Source organism: Aquila chrysaetos, chromosome 9, assembly GCF_900496995.4.
Source record: "Aquila chrysaetos chrysaetos chromosome 9, bAquChr1.4, whole genome shotgun sequence".
NCBI lineage: Eukaryota > Metazoa > Chordata > Aves > Accipitriformes > Accipitridae > Aquila > Aquila chrysaetos.
In genome coordinates, this window is record NC_044012.1 from 33920895 (window position 1) to 33939695 (window position 18801).

Here is an 18801-nt window from a genome sequence, read left to right on the forward strand (position 1 = left end):
TTTGAGCTCCTGTGAGCCTGCTTAAGGTTTAAATACTCAACCCAACCAGTGGATTTGAGAACCCCTCAGTAATATCTGGGCTGACATGTGATTGTTTCTCTGAAAGCAGGATGACCTGGAGTTAAATGCAGTAACAGCTCCGTGACAGCTTCTGTGAATGTCAGGAGTTTACAGTGTTTATCTTTGCTGGAGGGAGAATGTTAGCAGGTTGTAAATTCAGATTGGGTTTCCTCTTCAGCTTGGAAGACAAATCCAGATTCTCTGTGTTGTACGGTTCCCTCCTGCTTCTATTTATATATTTTTAATTTTTTTTCCTCCTGCCTTTCCTTTAATCCCTTAACTAGTGCTATTAACGTTGAGTGTTGGAGAAAGCAGCACTTTTGCCATGAGATATATTAGTAGGTTAAATGACTATCTCTGTGGCTTAAGTAGTGGTATCCAGGCTTCACAGAAAGCATTTCTTTTTCCATTTCTTTTAAAATAAATAATGGGATACCTGACATCTCAAAAGGACTGGTAATGCTAACAAAGAGTTAACCACAGAAATCAGCCCAAACCAAAGAACTCTGTCACTGGAACATCCCAAAGCACATTGGATTTTGGGGGAAAAAAATATAAAATACAGCTGACAGCATCCATCTCGTGCCTTGCAGCTGAGCTCTTCAAAGCTTCCTAAGGGATATGAAGCACCTATTCCCATTGACAGCTGATTTTCCTAGGGTCTCAGGGAATTTCAGTTACGTAAGAAACACTACAAAGGAATAGCCCCTGAAAAATTTCGAATCCCAGGATTCCTCACTGGCAATGGAAAGAATTTATATAATTTTGATGGACAGTGAAGTCACCAAAATATGCAGTTTAGGGGAAGCTGAATTTAGTCCAATTCAGCTGACAGAGGAGGTTTCAGAAATACTGAAATCTGCCTCAGCTGCTTGCAGAATTACACCTATATTCAAGAAACTTAAGCATTCTCGTTTGGAGATTCTTAAGGATTTGATTACTGCATTTTCAAAGTAAAATATTTCAATTAAAATATTTCAATTTTTTTGTTGTTGTTTTGACATGGCATTTTTTTCAAAGTTGTTTCAAATAGACCAGCATTCTAAGAAGTGAAAGGAAAAGGAGCAAAGAGCAAGGCCTAAATACCTATAGATTAGCTGTTTTGACATTTTAAAGGGTGTTTACCCTTCTTTACAAAAGCTGTTTCCTGAAGGCTTTTACTGGATTTTCCAAGAGAAAGAAAATGCCTGAAGGAGAAAGGATGGTCTGAGGAGCAAGATCTTCACTTTTACTAATGATTAGCCCATGTTGTAAATCTAGAAATCAAAGAAAACAAAATTCTTGTATGGATGGCCCTTTGGACTAGCCTTCTTAATGGGAACCACATCTGAAATACTACTATTAGCAGTAATTTATTACCTAATAAATTTAGTACCTAAATTCCCCAGTTGAGACAGGGCTCTCACTTGCTGCTTACCTGTGCATATGGCTTGTAAATGAAAACCTCTGTAGCAAAGCGGTGGCCGCATAAAGCACCGGTGGAAATCTGCTTGCTAGAGTAGGACAGAGGCAAACAGGGCTCCTATGGCTTGTACGGATTCATGCAAGATACCTGATCCCCCATATTCCCTAAGCAGAGCTGTAGCCGCTTAATCACACTTACTCTGTCCGTGTATTTTGCAAATTAAAGGAACGTATTTGAAAGGTTGACGTGGCTAACCAGGTCATATTCTTCTGTTGGGCTTTTGGCTTCTCAACTGAGGCCAGCAACAAGGCTTTTAATGAATATTGTTTTGCCAGGCAGATGTCTGTCCTGTTCATTCAGAGCTGCGGTGAGATCTAGCAACTCCTTTCACATAGAAAGATGAAAGGAAAAAGATTTACTTAATAAAACAAATCTTGCTTAATTGCTGTGGTTAGTCTCCTGCCTGGGTTTTATGGGTTCCTGCAGCTGGCTTTAATCTCCTGATTTACTCTGGGAACAAAGAAGAAAAGGAGTGAACTTAAATCATGGCAGGAAGAAGTTGAAATTTTTTTGGCAGAGCTTGGGAAGGTTAGAGACTTACTGTAAAATGCAGCCCAGAAACAGGCCACCAGGAGAGACTCCCTGGCTTTCGGGAGATACAGTAAAATAATTTCTTACAATGTGACCTTGACAGTCAGTAATGTCAAGGGCTTCTACTGGTCTGGGCAACTAAGGGAGGAGGATTAGCAAAGAGTTGCAAGAAACATTGAGGCTCCAGAGAAGACTGACCAAAAGGGGTCAGTATTTGTTAAGTTGAAGCACCAACTTGACAAATACAAACAGGCGAGGATTTACACGTGGAAATGAGGAGGATTTAGCAGGAGGATCCTCTCCCTTGCCCAGCATGGTGAGGTATGACATGCCCACGCTTGACTCGTGTGACCCAGGGACTACCTTATAGGTGAGCCGATCCCCCCGCTTGGACTGAACCTGCATCTGTCTCTAATATTTACATTTTGAATACTTCATAAAGAAGAGTCTTCTGGCACAGCAGCTTAGACAACAGATGCGAGCTAGAGACTGTCTGTACAAAGCAGTGGTCACTGATCTAAAACCAGACTGTTCTCAGACCAAAGTACATCATGCGGAGAATAGCATGGCATTTATGAAGAGGACAGAAGATGCAGAGCTAAGTAACCCTCTGGAAACAAACAGTCTAACAGGAACCAGAAGGTTTAGTGTCTGGAAAACTATTCTACATATTATGAAGCTCGCTGATTATAGGAATTTAGTATTGATTTAGCTCTTTATTCTTCAGTGCAGCCTTGTCTGCCCTGCTGCAGTGAAACTTTCTGCTGGACTACAGTTTGACAGTACTTCTAACCCCACGTAAGAGGTACCTGATGCTGCTGAGGGTATTGCCCTGATCCCCCTCCACGCCTCACTTTGTGCTTCTGCACTTCCCTGGCAGTGATACTGCTGCATATCTGATCTTGCAGTGAGCCATCCAAGAAGCTAAATTACCCACTGATTAATGCTACCAACTTAGCTTGCCAGTGAGTCAGCTGGGTGTTAGTGTCAGGCTAAAGGCAGTTAGGGACCTGTACAGCCAGGGGCTCCTAATCAGCTTTGTGCGGTGTTAGCCTACCTGTAACTTCAGATTCTTCCTTTGCCTTTCCTTATCTGTATCATAGCACATCCAGGCAATGCAGCCCCGCTTGGATCTGTGCTTTGAGGATGACTTTCTCTGGAATAAGAGAGGTGATGCTCTCTAGGATTAGCATACGTCAGCAAAATCATACAGCATGTGAAGAACTGCATGGAGTACTCAGCAGTCTGCCCTCTCTATAGGACTGCTGCAGGTGGCAGAACCCTTCCATGGCCATAGCAGTTTTGCAAGATTAAAATCTAAATTTAAATAGGAAACTATAATTTGAGCTCCTGAAATCGTAAGTCACATCTTCAGCTCTGGCTGTTGCTGATTCAATGCCTTTCAGTTACTGTCTTTATCGGCTGTAGAGTATTATGCCTAAATACTGCTGAGATTTCTTGTAATTTGAGGACAGTGAAATGGAACAGCTAGATTTTCATCTGTAGTTTATCAGAATGTATTAATTAGAAGCATCATTTCTAGGTTTGACATGTTAGGAAGATAAGGTGCTAAACGGAAATCTTTGTATACAACTAAAAGCTTTGATTTGGAAATGAAATATTTGCTTGGAAATTGCACGTTTACATAAGTGTATTTGCTGTGAGATTGTGTAAGTAAATGTTTTTACTTGGTCTTGACAAAAATTAAGTAATGATTTCTAGGTAAGCTGCTGGAGAGTTTTTCTGTAATGTCTTTGAGATGCTGCTTGTTCTGCATGGCAGCAAAATGTTTTAAATCTGTATTCGAGAGATTTAAAGAGAGACAGTTACTTTGAGACAAAGCTGAGGCAGACATTTCCTGTGCTATGAATTAATAACCTTAGAAGTTCAAGCAAGAAAGTCTTTCACTGTTCTGGCTACCATGTGTTCATAAAGCTTCAAAAACCTGTTCAGATGGAGTCCTCTATCCAGTGTGGGACTGAAGCTGACCTCTGATATTCTGCACCGTCCTTAATGATGGTCTTTCTTTCATCTTCCCATTGCAAGGTCTCCTTTTGTCAGAAGATCAAAAACCACGCTTAACTTTCAGCACATAGACAGTCAAATGCAAATAAATGAGCTGCTGCCCTTAGGTTTTGTACATACGTAGGTGACTTGATTAGCAGGGTCTGTGTTTAGATCCAGAAAAAGGAAAGGGTGATTGTTGTTATTGGGCAGCAGAACTTGGGGCCGTGGTTTAGTTACTACTACTGTTGAGAGCATATAGCCAAAGTGACAGAGGCAATTTAGTGACACCCACAGAAAATACGATAATTGTTTAGAATAACATTGGAGGGGAAGATTTTGACTCCACTTTGGGTGGAAGTCCAAGCTGACAAGTTATGGCTGGTGGATACTTGCAGGTTGTAGAGCTGTGCTGAAAAGCCTCTGTGTGAGGACGACCATCTACTCGTGAATAAGCAGATGTGGCAAAGGGGAGAATTTTCCAGTTGGAGTGGGGAACTATGCGCTAAGGAAATCTGGAGTACTTCAGCTGTTTGTCATCTCCATTTATTGTCACTGTACCTGCCTCCCTTAAGTAAACATGGTAAATGTATATATACTGTATAGATTAGGTGGATAAATACAGAAGACTGTCAAGTAATTTGGCCTCCAGGTCCTCAGTCTCAGGGTTTATTGAGGTAGTATAACTTACAAATTTTTATGTACAAAGTTGGCCCTATTGATTTAAAAAATTAATATTTAATCACAAGCATACAACAAGGTCAACGAATCTTTGGTAAAGAATTAAATAGACTTTTCCTTGCTAGCACTCAAACACCAAGTAAATAAAAATTTAAGTGAAAACATTTGTAGCATATGCGTATGGACTGCATTTAAAAATGTATGGGGCTCAGTACTGTCTGACTTTATTCTGATTCATCCATTGACCTTGTTATATAAAACTCAATGCCCTTTTTAGAGGGAGAGTTGCAAATTGTGCTTCTGCATATTTATTTAGGAAGTTCAATCTTCTGGGTGTTCGTACCCTAATTCCAGTGCTAAGTGCAATCACAACATTGATTTTTCTCACCAAACATAACCTACTTTACCCTGGGATGGAATTTTTTTTTTTTTAATGGGCTTTATATAATGGCATATGTGAAAACCACTCAACTTAATGCCCCATACTGTAGTTAATTAACAAAATGGTATTGTAGCCACGGTCTTTCATCCTCTGGCAGTGTATTTTACCACTAACCTAGGCCATACAAAATGTCCGTCCTAATTAACAGGAGCCCAGGTATTGACTATGTCAAGCTACATGGTGGAAAGAGCAATTTGCAGCTGCTGACAAAGTTGTAATTATGTTGAAAATCCAAACATGAGGAACCTCATTTTGACTGACGTTACGCCATTTCAGAGCCCATCTTCAGGAACAGCTGAACAAAGTATCTAAATGATCAGTTTTTATTTCTCTCCAGTTGCTAAATAACAGTATCCTAAAATACATCCGAACATCTCCTAAAATAGATACTACCAAAAACACACTGGTGGATTTATACAGATTTCAAGATTGGTGGTAGTGTTTTCTTGTTAATTAAATGTTTATTTATTGTTCATTTATTTGAACTGTAATATACTGGAGAACTTAATGGGACTTAAAGCCTTAATGAACCTTCAGTAACGGATTTGATTCTCCTTTTACTTTTTCTGTTTTCATCTCTGAGTAATTCAACTGAAGGCATTAGAGATGCATCAGTTTTGTGCTAGTTTTACTAGAGCAAGACAGTAATCTGTGAAGCTCCATGGTGTTTCATGTTACAAATGAGAGAATTAAGCACTTATGCTTTTATACTGAGAAAAAGAAGTTTTCTTTTTTGATGCCTTTAATTGTGTTTTGTCTCACTGTTGAAAAACTGCAATGAGAAGACAAGTACTCTCGATCATTCATGACTACATTTTTAAAGTGTTTTAGTGTCTGAAGATGCAAAAAGACCAGTTTTTCCAAGGAACTTAGTGAGGTGCTGAGTCCTCATAAATGTCAAGAAGATATCGACATCGTTTTAGATGGTGATTTCTGCTCAATAACTAACCTTTTGTGTTACATAAGTATTTTAGAAAAATACGATTTTTCACCATGCCTCTTTGCTGTGGTGAAGCCAGTTCCTGCTGAGTAGAGGCCATGACGAACGTACTCAGGTAGGGTGAAGTTAAGCAGCCCTTTGCCTTCTCTATCCAAAGCTGAGGCCAAGCTACTCACAGAGCCTGGTACTTCTAACTGGCATCCTGCTCCCCACATATTCATCATCTTGTGTGAGTCCGGTGGGCTGGTGGAATTTTGTCCCTCAGTGTCTTTTGAAGAGAAAGGCTGTATAAGTATTCTATTTCTCATTCCTGATGTTTTGTAATAGGACTGAAGATCAGCAATTGAACATTCCGCACCCAAATAGTATGTTTGCTGGGAGTTCTTTATACAAATGCTCCTTAATTAAGCAAGTCCTCTTTAATTAAACCTCCATACAGTTATTGCTGATGTTATTAGCATCACTAGATAAATACAGTTAACTTTTCCACAGGATGTAACAGCTAACAGTGGCAGAAATTTGCATCCTGTAAGAACATCTCTGAGTTACAAAGTCTTGTCTTAACCAACAGCTGTGTTCTCTCCAGGATGGAGATTTCAAACAGAAATTTCCTTGGGAATCTGTGACAAAGAGGGAATTGTCAAGCAGAAGAGCAACAACCTGCGCACTGATAACGTAGAAGAATATCACATGGAATAAAAATGGGTTATTTAAAAAACTTCAGTGAAGTATTCCTATGTGCAGTGATGAAGCACAAGTTTGTCGTGATACAGATGAACAGAACCTTCCTGAGTCTTCTGCATTGGGACAGATTTCTCTTTGGGAGAAATTATTGCCAGAATAGAGAAAATAACCTTGAATGCAGGTTTTCCTACAGGTTTGGTCTTAATCATAACTCCAGCCTGCTGTTGGCAGAACATAAAAAGGCACACAGTTAGCTGGTTCTGTCCACAAAAAGTGGTATGTTGCCTTAGATCTGCATTTGTGATGCCACTCTCTTAGTTACTGATGGGTTAGAAACATAGCTAATACTTAGCTTAAAGCTGGTATATTGAGATCTCCATGCCTGAGCTACATTTGGAAGGTAAAAGTCCTGAATTACTCTCTTGTAAACTTTTTACAATTGCTGTTTCCAACAGGGCAAAGGTGAAGAAAGGTGTAAACATTCTCAGTGCAAAGACAAGTGACCCCCGGCAGTGGGACGTGAAACAAGAGGTGGGGAATGGTGGAAAGCATTCGACCACAACAGTTATTTGTCAGAGGATAGCACCAAGTTCAAGGAACAGGTATGAAACCTCATATTCTCGGCACATTAAACTCATTTATATCCATGATACCATTCATTGGTTGAAAGACTTAGGGCTCATATTACCACTACTCATAGCTATTAAACCTGTAGCCTGGAAATCTGGAGACACTTATGTTAACTATGGTACCATCTGCTGATCTATAACAGAGGATCTTAGTTTCCAGGTAATAAAATTCATCAGTTTAAATTAAAAAATGAATAGAAAAGGCCTACATTGAGGGGGGTGGGGGGTGTCGTTTTGGCATGAATATGAATATCCTTAATTTTACAGGTTTCTACTGAACATAATTTTTTGGCTCGATAGTTTTGACCTTGTTTCTCTGAACATATCACAGCCTCTGTGGCTGGTTCATCAAGCAAGCAATGAATTCTTCCACAGTGAACCACTGTAACTTTCAAGCATTGGTACAGGATAATTCAAACCTTTCAGTATTTAGTGTCTTGTATGTAATACAGAAGAATCCCCTTTTGCAAAGAGTTTCTTCTTCCAGAACTGGAGGTTCCCTTGTTAAGCCATACACTGGTAACTGTCAGAGGCAGTGCACTCCAGGGAGCACTGGTATGAACTGGCCTGCCAGTGCCTGCTTTCCTGTTTAATGTGTTTTTACCGAGACTTGGTCTAGTTGTTCCACAGACATAAAAGCAGTGCTTTTTCAGTAAGTATGTTTGTCTTCCACGGCACATAGTAAAGTCATATGTTGCTGCTTTCAGTGGAAATTATTTTGCTCTTGCTGGGTATCTTCTTAACAAATTCTCAGAACACCGCTGTACATGTAGTCTATGCAGAGGATTTCCATTGTACAGATCCGAGCAATGGTTCCCTAGCTCTGCGCTTATTATTAGCCTCAAACCTGGGCTCACTGAAGAGTATCATAAAATCTTTGGTGGATGCTGGGTTGGTTATTACTTTCCTATGCGGTTGGTTTGTACTATCTTCAGGCACAGAAAAACTGAGCAGATTTTAACATTTGTATTCTGTGCCCATTCAGAGTGCCTGGGAAATATTAGACTTCTGTAAAGTGCAGAAATTTCTCTTGTCATGAGGAACTCACTGATTCAATGTATTTACACTTGATATCATTGCAGTTAGTGAGATTTTCAGTGGAGAGTTTGTGGGGGGAAGTATTGTGTTTGCATGGCAAGGTTTTTGGGGGCGGGGGGTGGTTATAGGGGTGGCTTCTGTGAGAAGCTGCTAGAAGCTTCCCCTGTGTCGGATAGAGCCAACACCAGCCGGCTCCAAGATGGACCTGCCGCTGGCCAAGGCCAAGCCCGTCAGTGATGGTGGTAGTGCCTCTGGGAGAACGTATTTAGGAAGGGGAGAAAAAACCCCTGCACCACAGAAACCACAGCTGAAGAAGAGAGGAGTGAGAATATGTGAGAGAAACAGCCTGCAGACCCCAAGGTCAGTGAAGAAGGAGGGGGAGGAGATGCTCCAGGTGCCGGAGCAGAGAATCCCCTGCAGCCCGTGGTGAAGACCGTGGTGAGACAGGCTGTCCCCCTGCAGCCCAGGGAGGTCCATGGTGGAGCAGATCTCCACCTGCAGCCCGGGGAGGACCCCACGCCGGAGCAGGGGGATGCCCGAAGGAGGCTGTGACCCCGTGGGAAGCCCGTGCTGGAGCAGGCTCCTGGCAGGACTTGTGACCCCGCGCAGGACCCACACTGGAGCAGTCTGTGCCTGAAGGACTGCAGCCCATGGGAGGGACCCACGCTGGAGCAGTTCATGGAGGACTGTCTCCCATGGGAGGGACCCCACAGTGGAGCAGGGGAAGAGTGAGGATTCCTTCCCTGAGGAGGAAGGAGCGGCAGAGACAGTGTGACGAACTGACCCCAACCCCCATTCCCTGTCCCCCTGTGCTGCTCGGGGGGAGGAGCAGAGAATTTGGGAGTGAAGTTAAGCCCGGGAAGAAGGGAGGGGTGGAGGGAAGGTGTTTTAAGATGTAGTTTTTGTTTCTTATTATCCTACTCTGATTTGATTGGTAATAAGTTTAATTTTCCCCAAGTCAAGTCTGTTTTGCCCGTGACGGTAATTAGTAAATGATGTCTCCCCATCCTTATCTCGACCCATGAGCCTTTTGTTATATTTTCTCTCCCCTGTCCTGCTGAGGAGGGGAGAGATAGAGCGGCTTTGGTGGGCACCTGGCATCCAGCCAGGGTCAACCCACCTCAGGGAGGGTAAAGGGAAAGGAAAAATACATCATTTGAGCTTGCCAGAAGTAAAAACCAAAACAGTTTGAAAGGGAGGACATGGCTTTAGAACAGCATGTAACTGAGTGTCTTAGCAACTGCAGAACTATAATAGTCAGGTTATCAAACCCCAAATTAAATCTTCTCAATCCAATTTGCATAAAGTCTAATTAACCCATAAAAATATTTTTAGCACTAATTATGCAAATAAAAGTCAATGTTTTAATTAATGCCTCTTTCATTTGTATGTGTAAATAGTTGCTGTCTTCTGAAAGCATGATGAACCTAGGTTTGAATGAAATGGTTGCGTACAAGAGCTGGATAAGGAAACCTGGGCTTGTGTGTACTGAGATCCCAGTGGGAAAGCATACAGTGCAGTGGGCATTACAGTTACTGAGTTTTTAAGTGTCACTTGGAGCCCTCTGCACAGAGCACAAATATTCTATTAAGCTAATTTAATTTGGTTGAGAATTGCAAGTCCCTAATGGGATCTGTCTGTGCTGCCACCAGCTTTTTCAGGCTAGTTTAACAGTGCAGTTTGTTTGGGTGATGTGCAGTTCTGTAGCAAGGTCAATGTAGATGTGAGGTACTGTTCTGGAGTTCCAGCGTCAACACAGGCTAATCTTCTTTTGCAGCAAACTCAGCCAACTCATAAATACGTTGGTTAATTTAAGCAGAGAGAGGTGTTTTCCATTGTCTTTGCAAAAGAGCTTCTGAAAAGCAAGTAAACGCAAGTTCGTAGTTCTTGAATGCTTTATGAACATTCACACAGCTTGTCAAGAAGATGATAGTAAGTTATTTTTCTTTACATGACCGGCTGTTTCTAGCACAGCTCAGAGAATTAGCTAGCAGGAAAGGAGAATGAAGGGTCTTCCACAGTTGTGCCTTATTCTTCTGTTGCAACCAACAGAAGTAATTTGGCTCTCCCCTTGTATTGTCACATGTCCCCAGTTGGTTGTGAAGTCAGAGCATTACTTAAATTCGTAATAGATTCTCAGTGCATTGGAGTGCTGCCTCCTACAAACTATTTTGTGGTAGCCAGATTAAACTGCATCCAGGATTCATTCAGGTCATAATGGGGAGAGTGATGTGTTGAGTTGTTAAGCACATGAACAGGAAATTCTGGCCTTTATGTGCTCTCATTTACTTGGAAATCTCCCTGATGTACCATGGAGAACCACTGCGCTCTTGCCCCTTCATATTGCGGGAAACAAATGCCCATACTCAGTAAAACTACTCGTTTCCATTGCCATGTTGTCTTTCTTTTCTTGCATATTTCTACTATCATTAGTATGTGGATATAATTACATCGTAAGCACTTTGAAACAAGCAGTTTATATCTTAATGCAACACCACTTAGCAGCTAATATACCTTTCACATTATATAATAAAAACCAAGGGACATATTTTAGATACATCACATCAATAATTGTTTACCATTACATTTTAAGTGGGTCACACTTTTTTACTTTTTTAAGTAATAGTTATTCTCTTTGAATTTGTGCTGCTAACGCCAAGAGCCATAGCTTCTTAACTTAGATTTATTCAGAAAGACTTTACCACTATAGCAAGTAACTGAAAACAGCTTGAAATCAACAATGTTTGTGTGCCTTATAATGCAATTTGTGCTGAGATTCAAGTAGCTATTGATGAGGATAACAACAGCGTTGATTAGTGAAAACAAGTCTGACTACTGCTTGGTCACTTGTTTTCCCTTGTTTCTTTTTTCTGGAGGAAAGCTGGTAGGTTTTAAATGTGTCCCCAGGGTAGATGAAGAGATATTTTTGGTTACTATTATAACTGTTTCTGTATCTTAGTATTGCCTCTGTTTGGTTCCAGCCTAAGGCTTGTGTGGTTGATTTATGGTGTCGCACATCTACCCTGAGAACAGCTTCAGGGAAAGGGCTTGTATTTGCTGTGTAGTTTATTCTGGAATGCCACCACAGGGTGCAAGAGCTGTTCCAAGACAGAGCAAAGGTTATTTTTGACCGAAGTAATTTTAATTGGGGTTTTTTTTGTTGGTTTTTTTTAGTAGCGTACCTCCACCAGCTGGTATGCTGTCAGCTGTGGGGATGAGAAAGATGGGTGAAGGGTAAGAGCAAGGAGGGTTAGGAGAATTTCTTAAGCTGGCTTTTCTGCCAAAGCCAGAGCATCCTGTAACTGTGGTGTCAAGAACTAAGCAGCAGCAATTGGGGCTAATCTAGGCCTAACTCCTCTTGCTCCTCCAAACCTGGAAGTGGGCTGGAACAAGCTGCCTTCAGTCTGTTCTTGGGCTGACGTTTCTGCCCGTGGATGTTGTACTTTGTTTGTGGAGGAATGGAGTCACCCAGTGCTTTTGATTTCTGTCAACTGGGTAGAGAAACTGAGTGTGGGAGAACGAAGAGACATTTAGAAAAACTGACATAATGGAAAACTGCTGTGATGTAGCACTTTATCCTCTTGGCCTTGAACCTTTTGAGAGGCCTGTGGGCTTACAGCTCTCTAGCCATCTGTTTGATAAAGAGGCAGACTCGGGAAGAGTGCTTCCAGATGTTATGTTTATGTTTCAGACTGTGTCATAATCACTTATTCCCCCTCGCCACATGCGCACACATTTTTGGGCGTTGGTTTGTTGGGGTTTTTTTAACACTGTCTGGGTATCATTGAATTCACATGGAAACAGCTAATGATGTTACCGGGTTGTGTTTCATATCGTCAGGGCACGGAGAAAAGCAACAAAGCCGTTACAATGCTCCGCAGGTCCCTCCTCTGTCTGGCAGCACCATATGCTGCCAAGGGATGTCAGTAAAGTGAATCCTTTTGCAATTGAAAAATAAAAGTAAAGTGTATATGTACAAAATGCCTCAAACTTGAAAAACTGTAAGCTGTGTGGTGTGTGTCTGGCTATACCTGAAGACAGTCAGTCTGTGCCCAATATATGGACACTGAGAAGAGTATTCACACATTACAACCAGGGTAGATGTTATTAATTCTTTTAGAATCTGGGTCATCTTCCCCTGGCACAGTTTTGGGTCAGAGTGGTTTGCAGAGCTCAGCAGAGTGGCAGTGGTGCCTGCTGACCTCAAAACCTTGCAGTCTGAGCAGAGGACACGGTTTTCACAAGGACTCAGAGGTTTGGTGCTCATAGGTCAGGATTTTTTCATTACAGTTGTTTATCCTTCTGACTGATAATTAAGGCAGGATGAGACCTGAGATGGCACATGCCGGTGCTGTAATAGTACATGCTTGGGAAGTTATATACGTCTTTAGGAGGTCACATCTGTGTCTGTAGAAACTGATTTGTACAAACTGTAGAAATACTTCGGGAGGAGGACATTAGCAGTGGATTTCTTTTACTATTAACCCTGAAACAGAAAGAATTTCCATTCATTTATGAGAAAGTCACATATGAACAAGCATTATGGCCTCCTGAGTATTTTGTTTTAAGCATCATGCATATTTTGGTGCAAATTAGGTACAGTGTTTTAGGCTGCTGGCAAATTACCAGTGCAACCCTCAGAGCTTCCAAGGTGAGTCATTCTTGTGATGTGCATCTGTCTGCTTAAAATGACACGTGGGAATGTATGCGTATAGCTGTCAATAACACTATAAGGAATAATATAGCTAAGCCTTTACCTACTGCCTTAAAGATACTTTCCCTCCACCCTTTCTCATCTGATTTCCCAAATAATTTATCTCTGCCTGCTGTCTTTGCATTTTAAGATTTCTATTTATGTTAGGATGCCTGCTTCAGGTTAAATTAGGGCACAGATGTCTCCCAGCATACAGTGTAGGTGCCAAAGACAAACTGGACATCTGCACATATGGTGGAGGATCAGCCAGCTGTGCCTTGTAACAATATCTTTTCTAGGGCACAGAAGACTAGGGTTAGAAGGTTGCTTCCCAAAGGAGCCTTTCATATGGCTTCTCTTTTGCTGCTTTGAATGTCAGGAGTGTTTATCAAAGCCCCGAGCTGGGGAGGGAGGAAGGATGAAGAATGTCTCTCGTGTCTCTTTCAGGAGTAGGCTGCCTGCAGGAAGGAGGCGGGTGCTCCGTTGCTGTTGCCTCGCTCTCTCTGTGTGCTGCAGTGTCTAAGCAAGTGTCTGCACAAACTGTGTTGAGAGGGAATGTTTGTTCCTTACACCTTACTGTCTTACTGAGTACTTGTGGGAGCAGGGCAACTTGTTGAACCTTATGAATTCTGAGTGGTTTCGACTTAATGGGCAGCCCGTGCTTGCATTAAGGAAAAGCAAATTCCACAGGAGCCCTCATAGACAAGGACTCTCACTGAGCCTGAAGGACCCTTTCTTTTCAATACTTGCAGTAATGCAAGTTCAGAAAGATCAGATTTGAGATAACTATAGCAATTGTCATGGCAACAACATACGTCTGTCTAGTTTTCATCTAGCACCTACCACTGCGAGGCCCTGATCTATAACTGGAGTGTTGGCCGTACCAAAATCCAACAACACTATTATCAGTCAATTGTTTCAATAGAAATTTGTGTTTAACTTGTCATCTGCATAAATACCTGCTTTCTAACAGATAAGGCCTGAGTCAGAAAACCGACAGGGTCTGCACAAGTGTTGTGGAAGATACTAAATGAAAGTATTTTCTTTCTTATCAGGTATGTCACAACATTCTCTCTTCTGTTGGAAATTCAAAGCAAGATGTTATAATCTAAGATGAGATTTTTGAAGGCCTGTTGTTAGGCACTACTGAAATGAATCTTCATGTTGGATTTCAACAGAACCAGTGTTAGACTTGGCCCTGACCATTCAAAAAATACTACATTAGTCTTTATAGATAACTTAACATAGTACTAGCCAAGGAGTAAGGCATTCCCATGACTTTTCTCTCCAAGAAAAGAAATTAATTAATAGAAATGAGATAACAAAATGCATGAAATGAGATCTATCCATGATCCCTACAGAAGTTCCAGCCCAGTTGCAATAAATTAATTTTTTTTTTTTTGTCTACTTTGGAGTTCCTGGGTCTGCTGGGAAGCAGAAGGGCTGAAGCACCAAGAGAAAGGTCATTCTTCACATATTTCTTGCCCAAATGAAAGCATCAAATTTGTTTGCTCAGCAAATCTGTGTAGTTTGGAAAAGCTTTTTACATGCTTATCAAAACCAAATGCTGGAGGCTTAGCCAGTGCATGCAATAACCCAGCCTTGCTGAGAAAGCTGCCGTCAGTGCCTTCCCTGCTTTCCTGTCAGGTTGGCTATATTGTTTTATTTCATTATTATGTAAATAGAGCAGAGCCCCACACATATTAAATAGAATAGCATGTGCAGTCATGGAATAATGGGACAACAGCTTTACATCCATTCCGAATTGATAGACAGGTTCAATAATTACTGTAATTCCTGTTGTCTGGAGTGAGATTATTTTTTGATATCTGACAAAGTAATCATTTCTCAGAGAGTGACTAGAAAACATACAGTCTACTTTTCAGTCTTTTACTTATGTCTGAGCATGTGTTTTGCAGAGCTCCTGGAACATGCAGTAGGAAAAGCTGGCTGTCCCACTTGCATCGTCTACCGAAAGCTGCTGGGTTCTTGCTTCTTGTACACAGCAATCTCTATCACTTTCCATTTTAATAAGCTGTAATTCATAGTGACATCATCCATGAAAATCTCCTTCTGATGCAGCACATTCATGGACCGACACTTCTGTTAATTTTTTCTCTTTGCACTTTAAATAATGAGTTCTAATTTGGGGTGAGGTCAGCTCTTATTTATCTGTGACAGTTGGCATGGTATGGATGTTTCAGCAGCTATTGTAATGTAGCCTTCCTTGTGGTTTTGAGACAGTGGAAGATAAGAGACAAAAGATGCAGAACTGGGTGGGAGGAATTTGTGCATGTGTATTTTTTCTCACACTGTCTTTGAAGCAGAAACATCTGCTGAAAGCCATAAACAGCTGAGTTCAGCAATACCACATCATGCTGCCAAGCAACTCTGCTTTCCTCTGTAACTTCCACAGCAGAGGATATAAGTCAGGCAATAAAAAATGAAGAAAATTTAGGAAAAAGCACCAAAAGCCAAACCTTTCAAGAATAAAGTGAATAAGATCTTTGTTAGTATTCAGCAGGGCAAATTGAAATATGTTTCTTATACACGTAACCCCTCTGTACCATTGCTGCTTGAGGAATTTCATAATAACAAAACTCCTCTGAACTCAAGACACTTAAAACTGGTCAGGAGAGACCTCTGGAAATAGGCTGCAATCTCATAAAAGAGAATTAGATGATTTTAAACATTTTTCTGATCTCATGCCTCTGTCAGGTCAGTAGCAACTAACCAGCTGACAAGGGTAAAGTACCACCGTTTATCCGAGACCTTTACATTTCCTTAGATAAAGCACAATATATTGGACAGGTGAACCATTTGTTTCTGCACTGGCTTACTGAGATTTACTTTTCCACTCAAAGTTACTTTAGTTTGATGTGTTATTGCCTATTTAAAGTACAGATAAAAATCTCTTTGTTTCTTTCTTTTGTTATATAATAATGGTGACTGCTTTATGAAACAGGTGGAAAATTATTATATAGATGCTAAGTCTGTGTTGTAAGTCTTACAAGTTAAGCAAGGTTGGTAAGAAAACCAGCAGATCGTGGTAGCTGCTAACTTGGAGGATTTTATGGCATGTTGCTGGTGCTATGGGCTCCTACTCCCCACTCATAGCAGAGCTCTCCCTCCATTCACCACTCCTGGCTGTCATTTTGGTTCAGATCATTAAGTTCTATTCCCAGATGACCCGTGGATATAATTAAAGAAGTGATGTTACTTGTATACCTGCAGTGAGGGATGGTTAAACGCTACTCCTGCTGCCTTCTTCGTTCAGAGACGACATCATCTGTCTTTTATTGTTGTACTTCCCACCAGGCCTAAATAATAGAAAGACAGAACTCAGGTGGTTTTTACGCACTGCATTTTTTTTCTCTCTTTTTAAAATTCAAAATTAGTTTAAATGCATTTCATTAGCCTCTTCTATTACATCCATTGCATATCCTCCAGTTGGAGATAGTTGTAATAAAAAAACCTAATTTTATAAGCACATTAAAATTATCACTTAACATCACTTATATGGTTGATACAGGGTTTATAGAGGAAGTTCAGTCTTCTAAACACCTGGCAGACCTAACTGTTGTCTCATTAGCACCACTGAGTTGAATGAAATTAATCTACTGATTCTCACTTTTTTAATTTAAACCAGGGTCATGCCTTACACGATCATAAGATGTTTGTTTAAACTCATTTGTAGTATCCAGTTCTGTGATTACAAATATATTGGTTTGAATGCCAAACCAGCATGAGGTCCTGAACTCGAACAATTTGAAGACCTGATCTGGCAGGTGGTGTTAGTGCATCAGTCCAGGTGTGTTTGCTTCTTTGAGACACTCACATCTCTAGGCTTAGAAAACCTTGCTCTTCTTCAGTTATCTTCTTAGAAAAATGTTTGCAATAGCTGGGCGGCTAACAAATACAGCTCTCATCCTACAACTCCCTAGTGTTTTTTTCAGTATTTCCAGGTACTCTTGTCTGTCTCCATCCATCTGCTGTCTATACTAGGAGACTTGCTGAAGCAGGCAGCATGTTGCTTATTTGTACTGTATGGAGCAGGGTCCTAGCCTATGACAAGGCTCCTACTCTTAATAATAGTAATAATAAATAATCACGTCCTTTATCTGGTTAATTCTGTGTCTCTGCCTGAAAATAGTTGAACAGATCCATTTCCTGGTGTGAAGCATGTTTGAAACTTTTGCAGGCTGATATGGGGATAATACTAATTTGTTGCATAACTACTAATAGGCCACTTTACCAGTGCTTCAGGCTGAATGAAGCAGCATCATTATTGTTCTGCAAACACTTTACAGCATATGAACAGTTGTTAGCAAACACAACGGTTTATGTAATTCAAGCTGGACATAACACAACTCAGCAAAACCAAGGACTTCTCGAGTTCTGTTATGATGGATTCCATTCAATTCCCCCTGCACATTTTAAATAGTAGGTAGAGATAATACATGCTTTTTTACAAACTTAGAAAGTAAAAATCTTTGCCTGTTACAGACAAAGCAACTCCTGGGGTCTATAAAAGTAGCTTGTATCAGAGATCATTGCAGTTTTCCACACATAACTGACACAAGAAGAGTAGTTAACTCTATTAGCTTCTGTAAGTCATCATTTGCAAGTCATAATTTATCTAGAATTCAGGCTGCAGGGAGACCTCTGGTATTTCACATTCTGGAAATGAAGGAAGATCTTATTTTTCTTCACTATCACTTCATGGTGAATATCAGCAAATACTGACATTTTAAAAGGCAACTTTTTTTTTTTTTGTGCTGCGCAGCCACAGTCCCTTAAGTGTAAATCAGTGTAGAGTTTGTCTTGCTGTGTCAAGTGCTTGTACAAATCACCTGGTTTGAGTTGGTTTTTGTTACATAAATTGGTGGGTCGGAGGGGACATAGGAAGTGTTTGGAGGATACTGTATATTTCCTGGCAGTTGAACAAGGCAGAGGTGGGCTGCTCTTTTGAAAGGTAGTAGATGTCTGTGAGTTCTTCAGAAAAAATGGTTATGGTCCATCAAATCCTGGCTAAACAAGACCCCTGGGGTTCTGTTTCTTTCAGTATATGATGTTGGACAATTAAGATCTGTAAGCATATTCTTTTGTAACACTTTTAAAACTAAGAATGAAAAATGAAATGGGAGTAGCAATATTATACCAAAGTTGCCAGTGTTTTTTGAATGCACTTTTTGCTTAAGCAAGGAAATTCAGTACTTTTTCCTGAAAAAATCTGTGATGTGTCCTTACTACTTCAAAGGGTCAGAATGAAGAATGTCAATGACTGGTATAAATCAGTGTAGGTCTGCTGAAACAATGTATACCAGTTGGTCCCACTATTATCCACAAAAAACTCCTACAACTTTCCTGTTATTACTTTACCAACATGCTAGTAATTTCATGGGGAAGTAAGTTTATTCAAGAAAACCAAGATGCTTGTTGTAGAGAGTTTTTTGGATAGATCAATGCTGAATTCCTGATTGCTTGCCAGGAATTTCAGTTCCAGTTAAATTTCCAGGGAAGAAACCTTAGCTTCATTGGAGCAAATGGCAAAATTTCTTTTGCAGTCTGAATTTCACCCCAAGTTTAGACTGAATTTTTACTGTTTTCTCTTTCCTTCTCTCTGACATACAG

The 18801-nt window shown here is 40.7% G+C and overlaps 1 protein-coding gene across 2 annotated transcripts in view; it reads left to right on the top strand.

Annotated features, from left to right (window-relative positions):
* TMEM132C (transmembrane protein 132C) overlaps positions 1-18801 on the top strand; it is a 224616-nt gene that overhangs the window by 120258 nt on the left and 85557 nt on the right. Inside the window, exons 1-2 of one of the 2 annotated variants that reach the window (XM_030026282.1) lie at positions 3207-3414; positions 7263-7409. Coding sequence is in view for 1 of the 2 variants with exons in the window: in XM_030026281.1 (XP_029882141.1) it covers positions 7263-7409 (147 nt within the window). In the remaining variant the exon portion in view is untranslated. Of the gene's footprint in view, positions 1-3206; positions 3415-7262; positions 7410-18801 lie in introns of those variants that run through there. The other variant, XM_030026281.1, reaches the window with a different exon arrangement.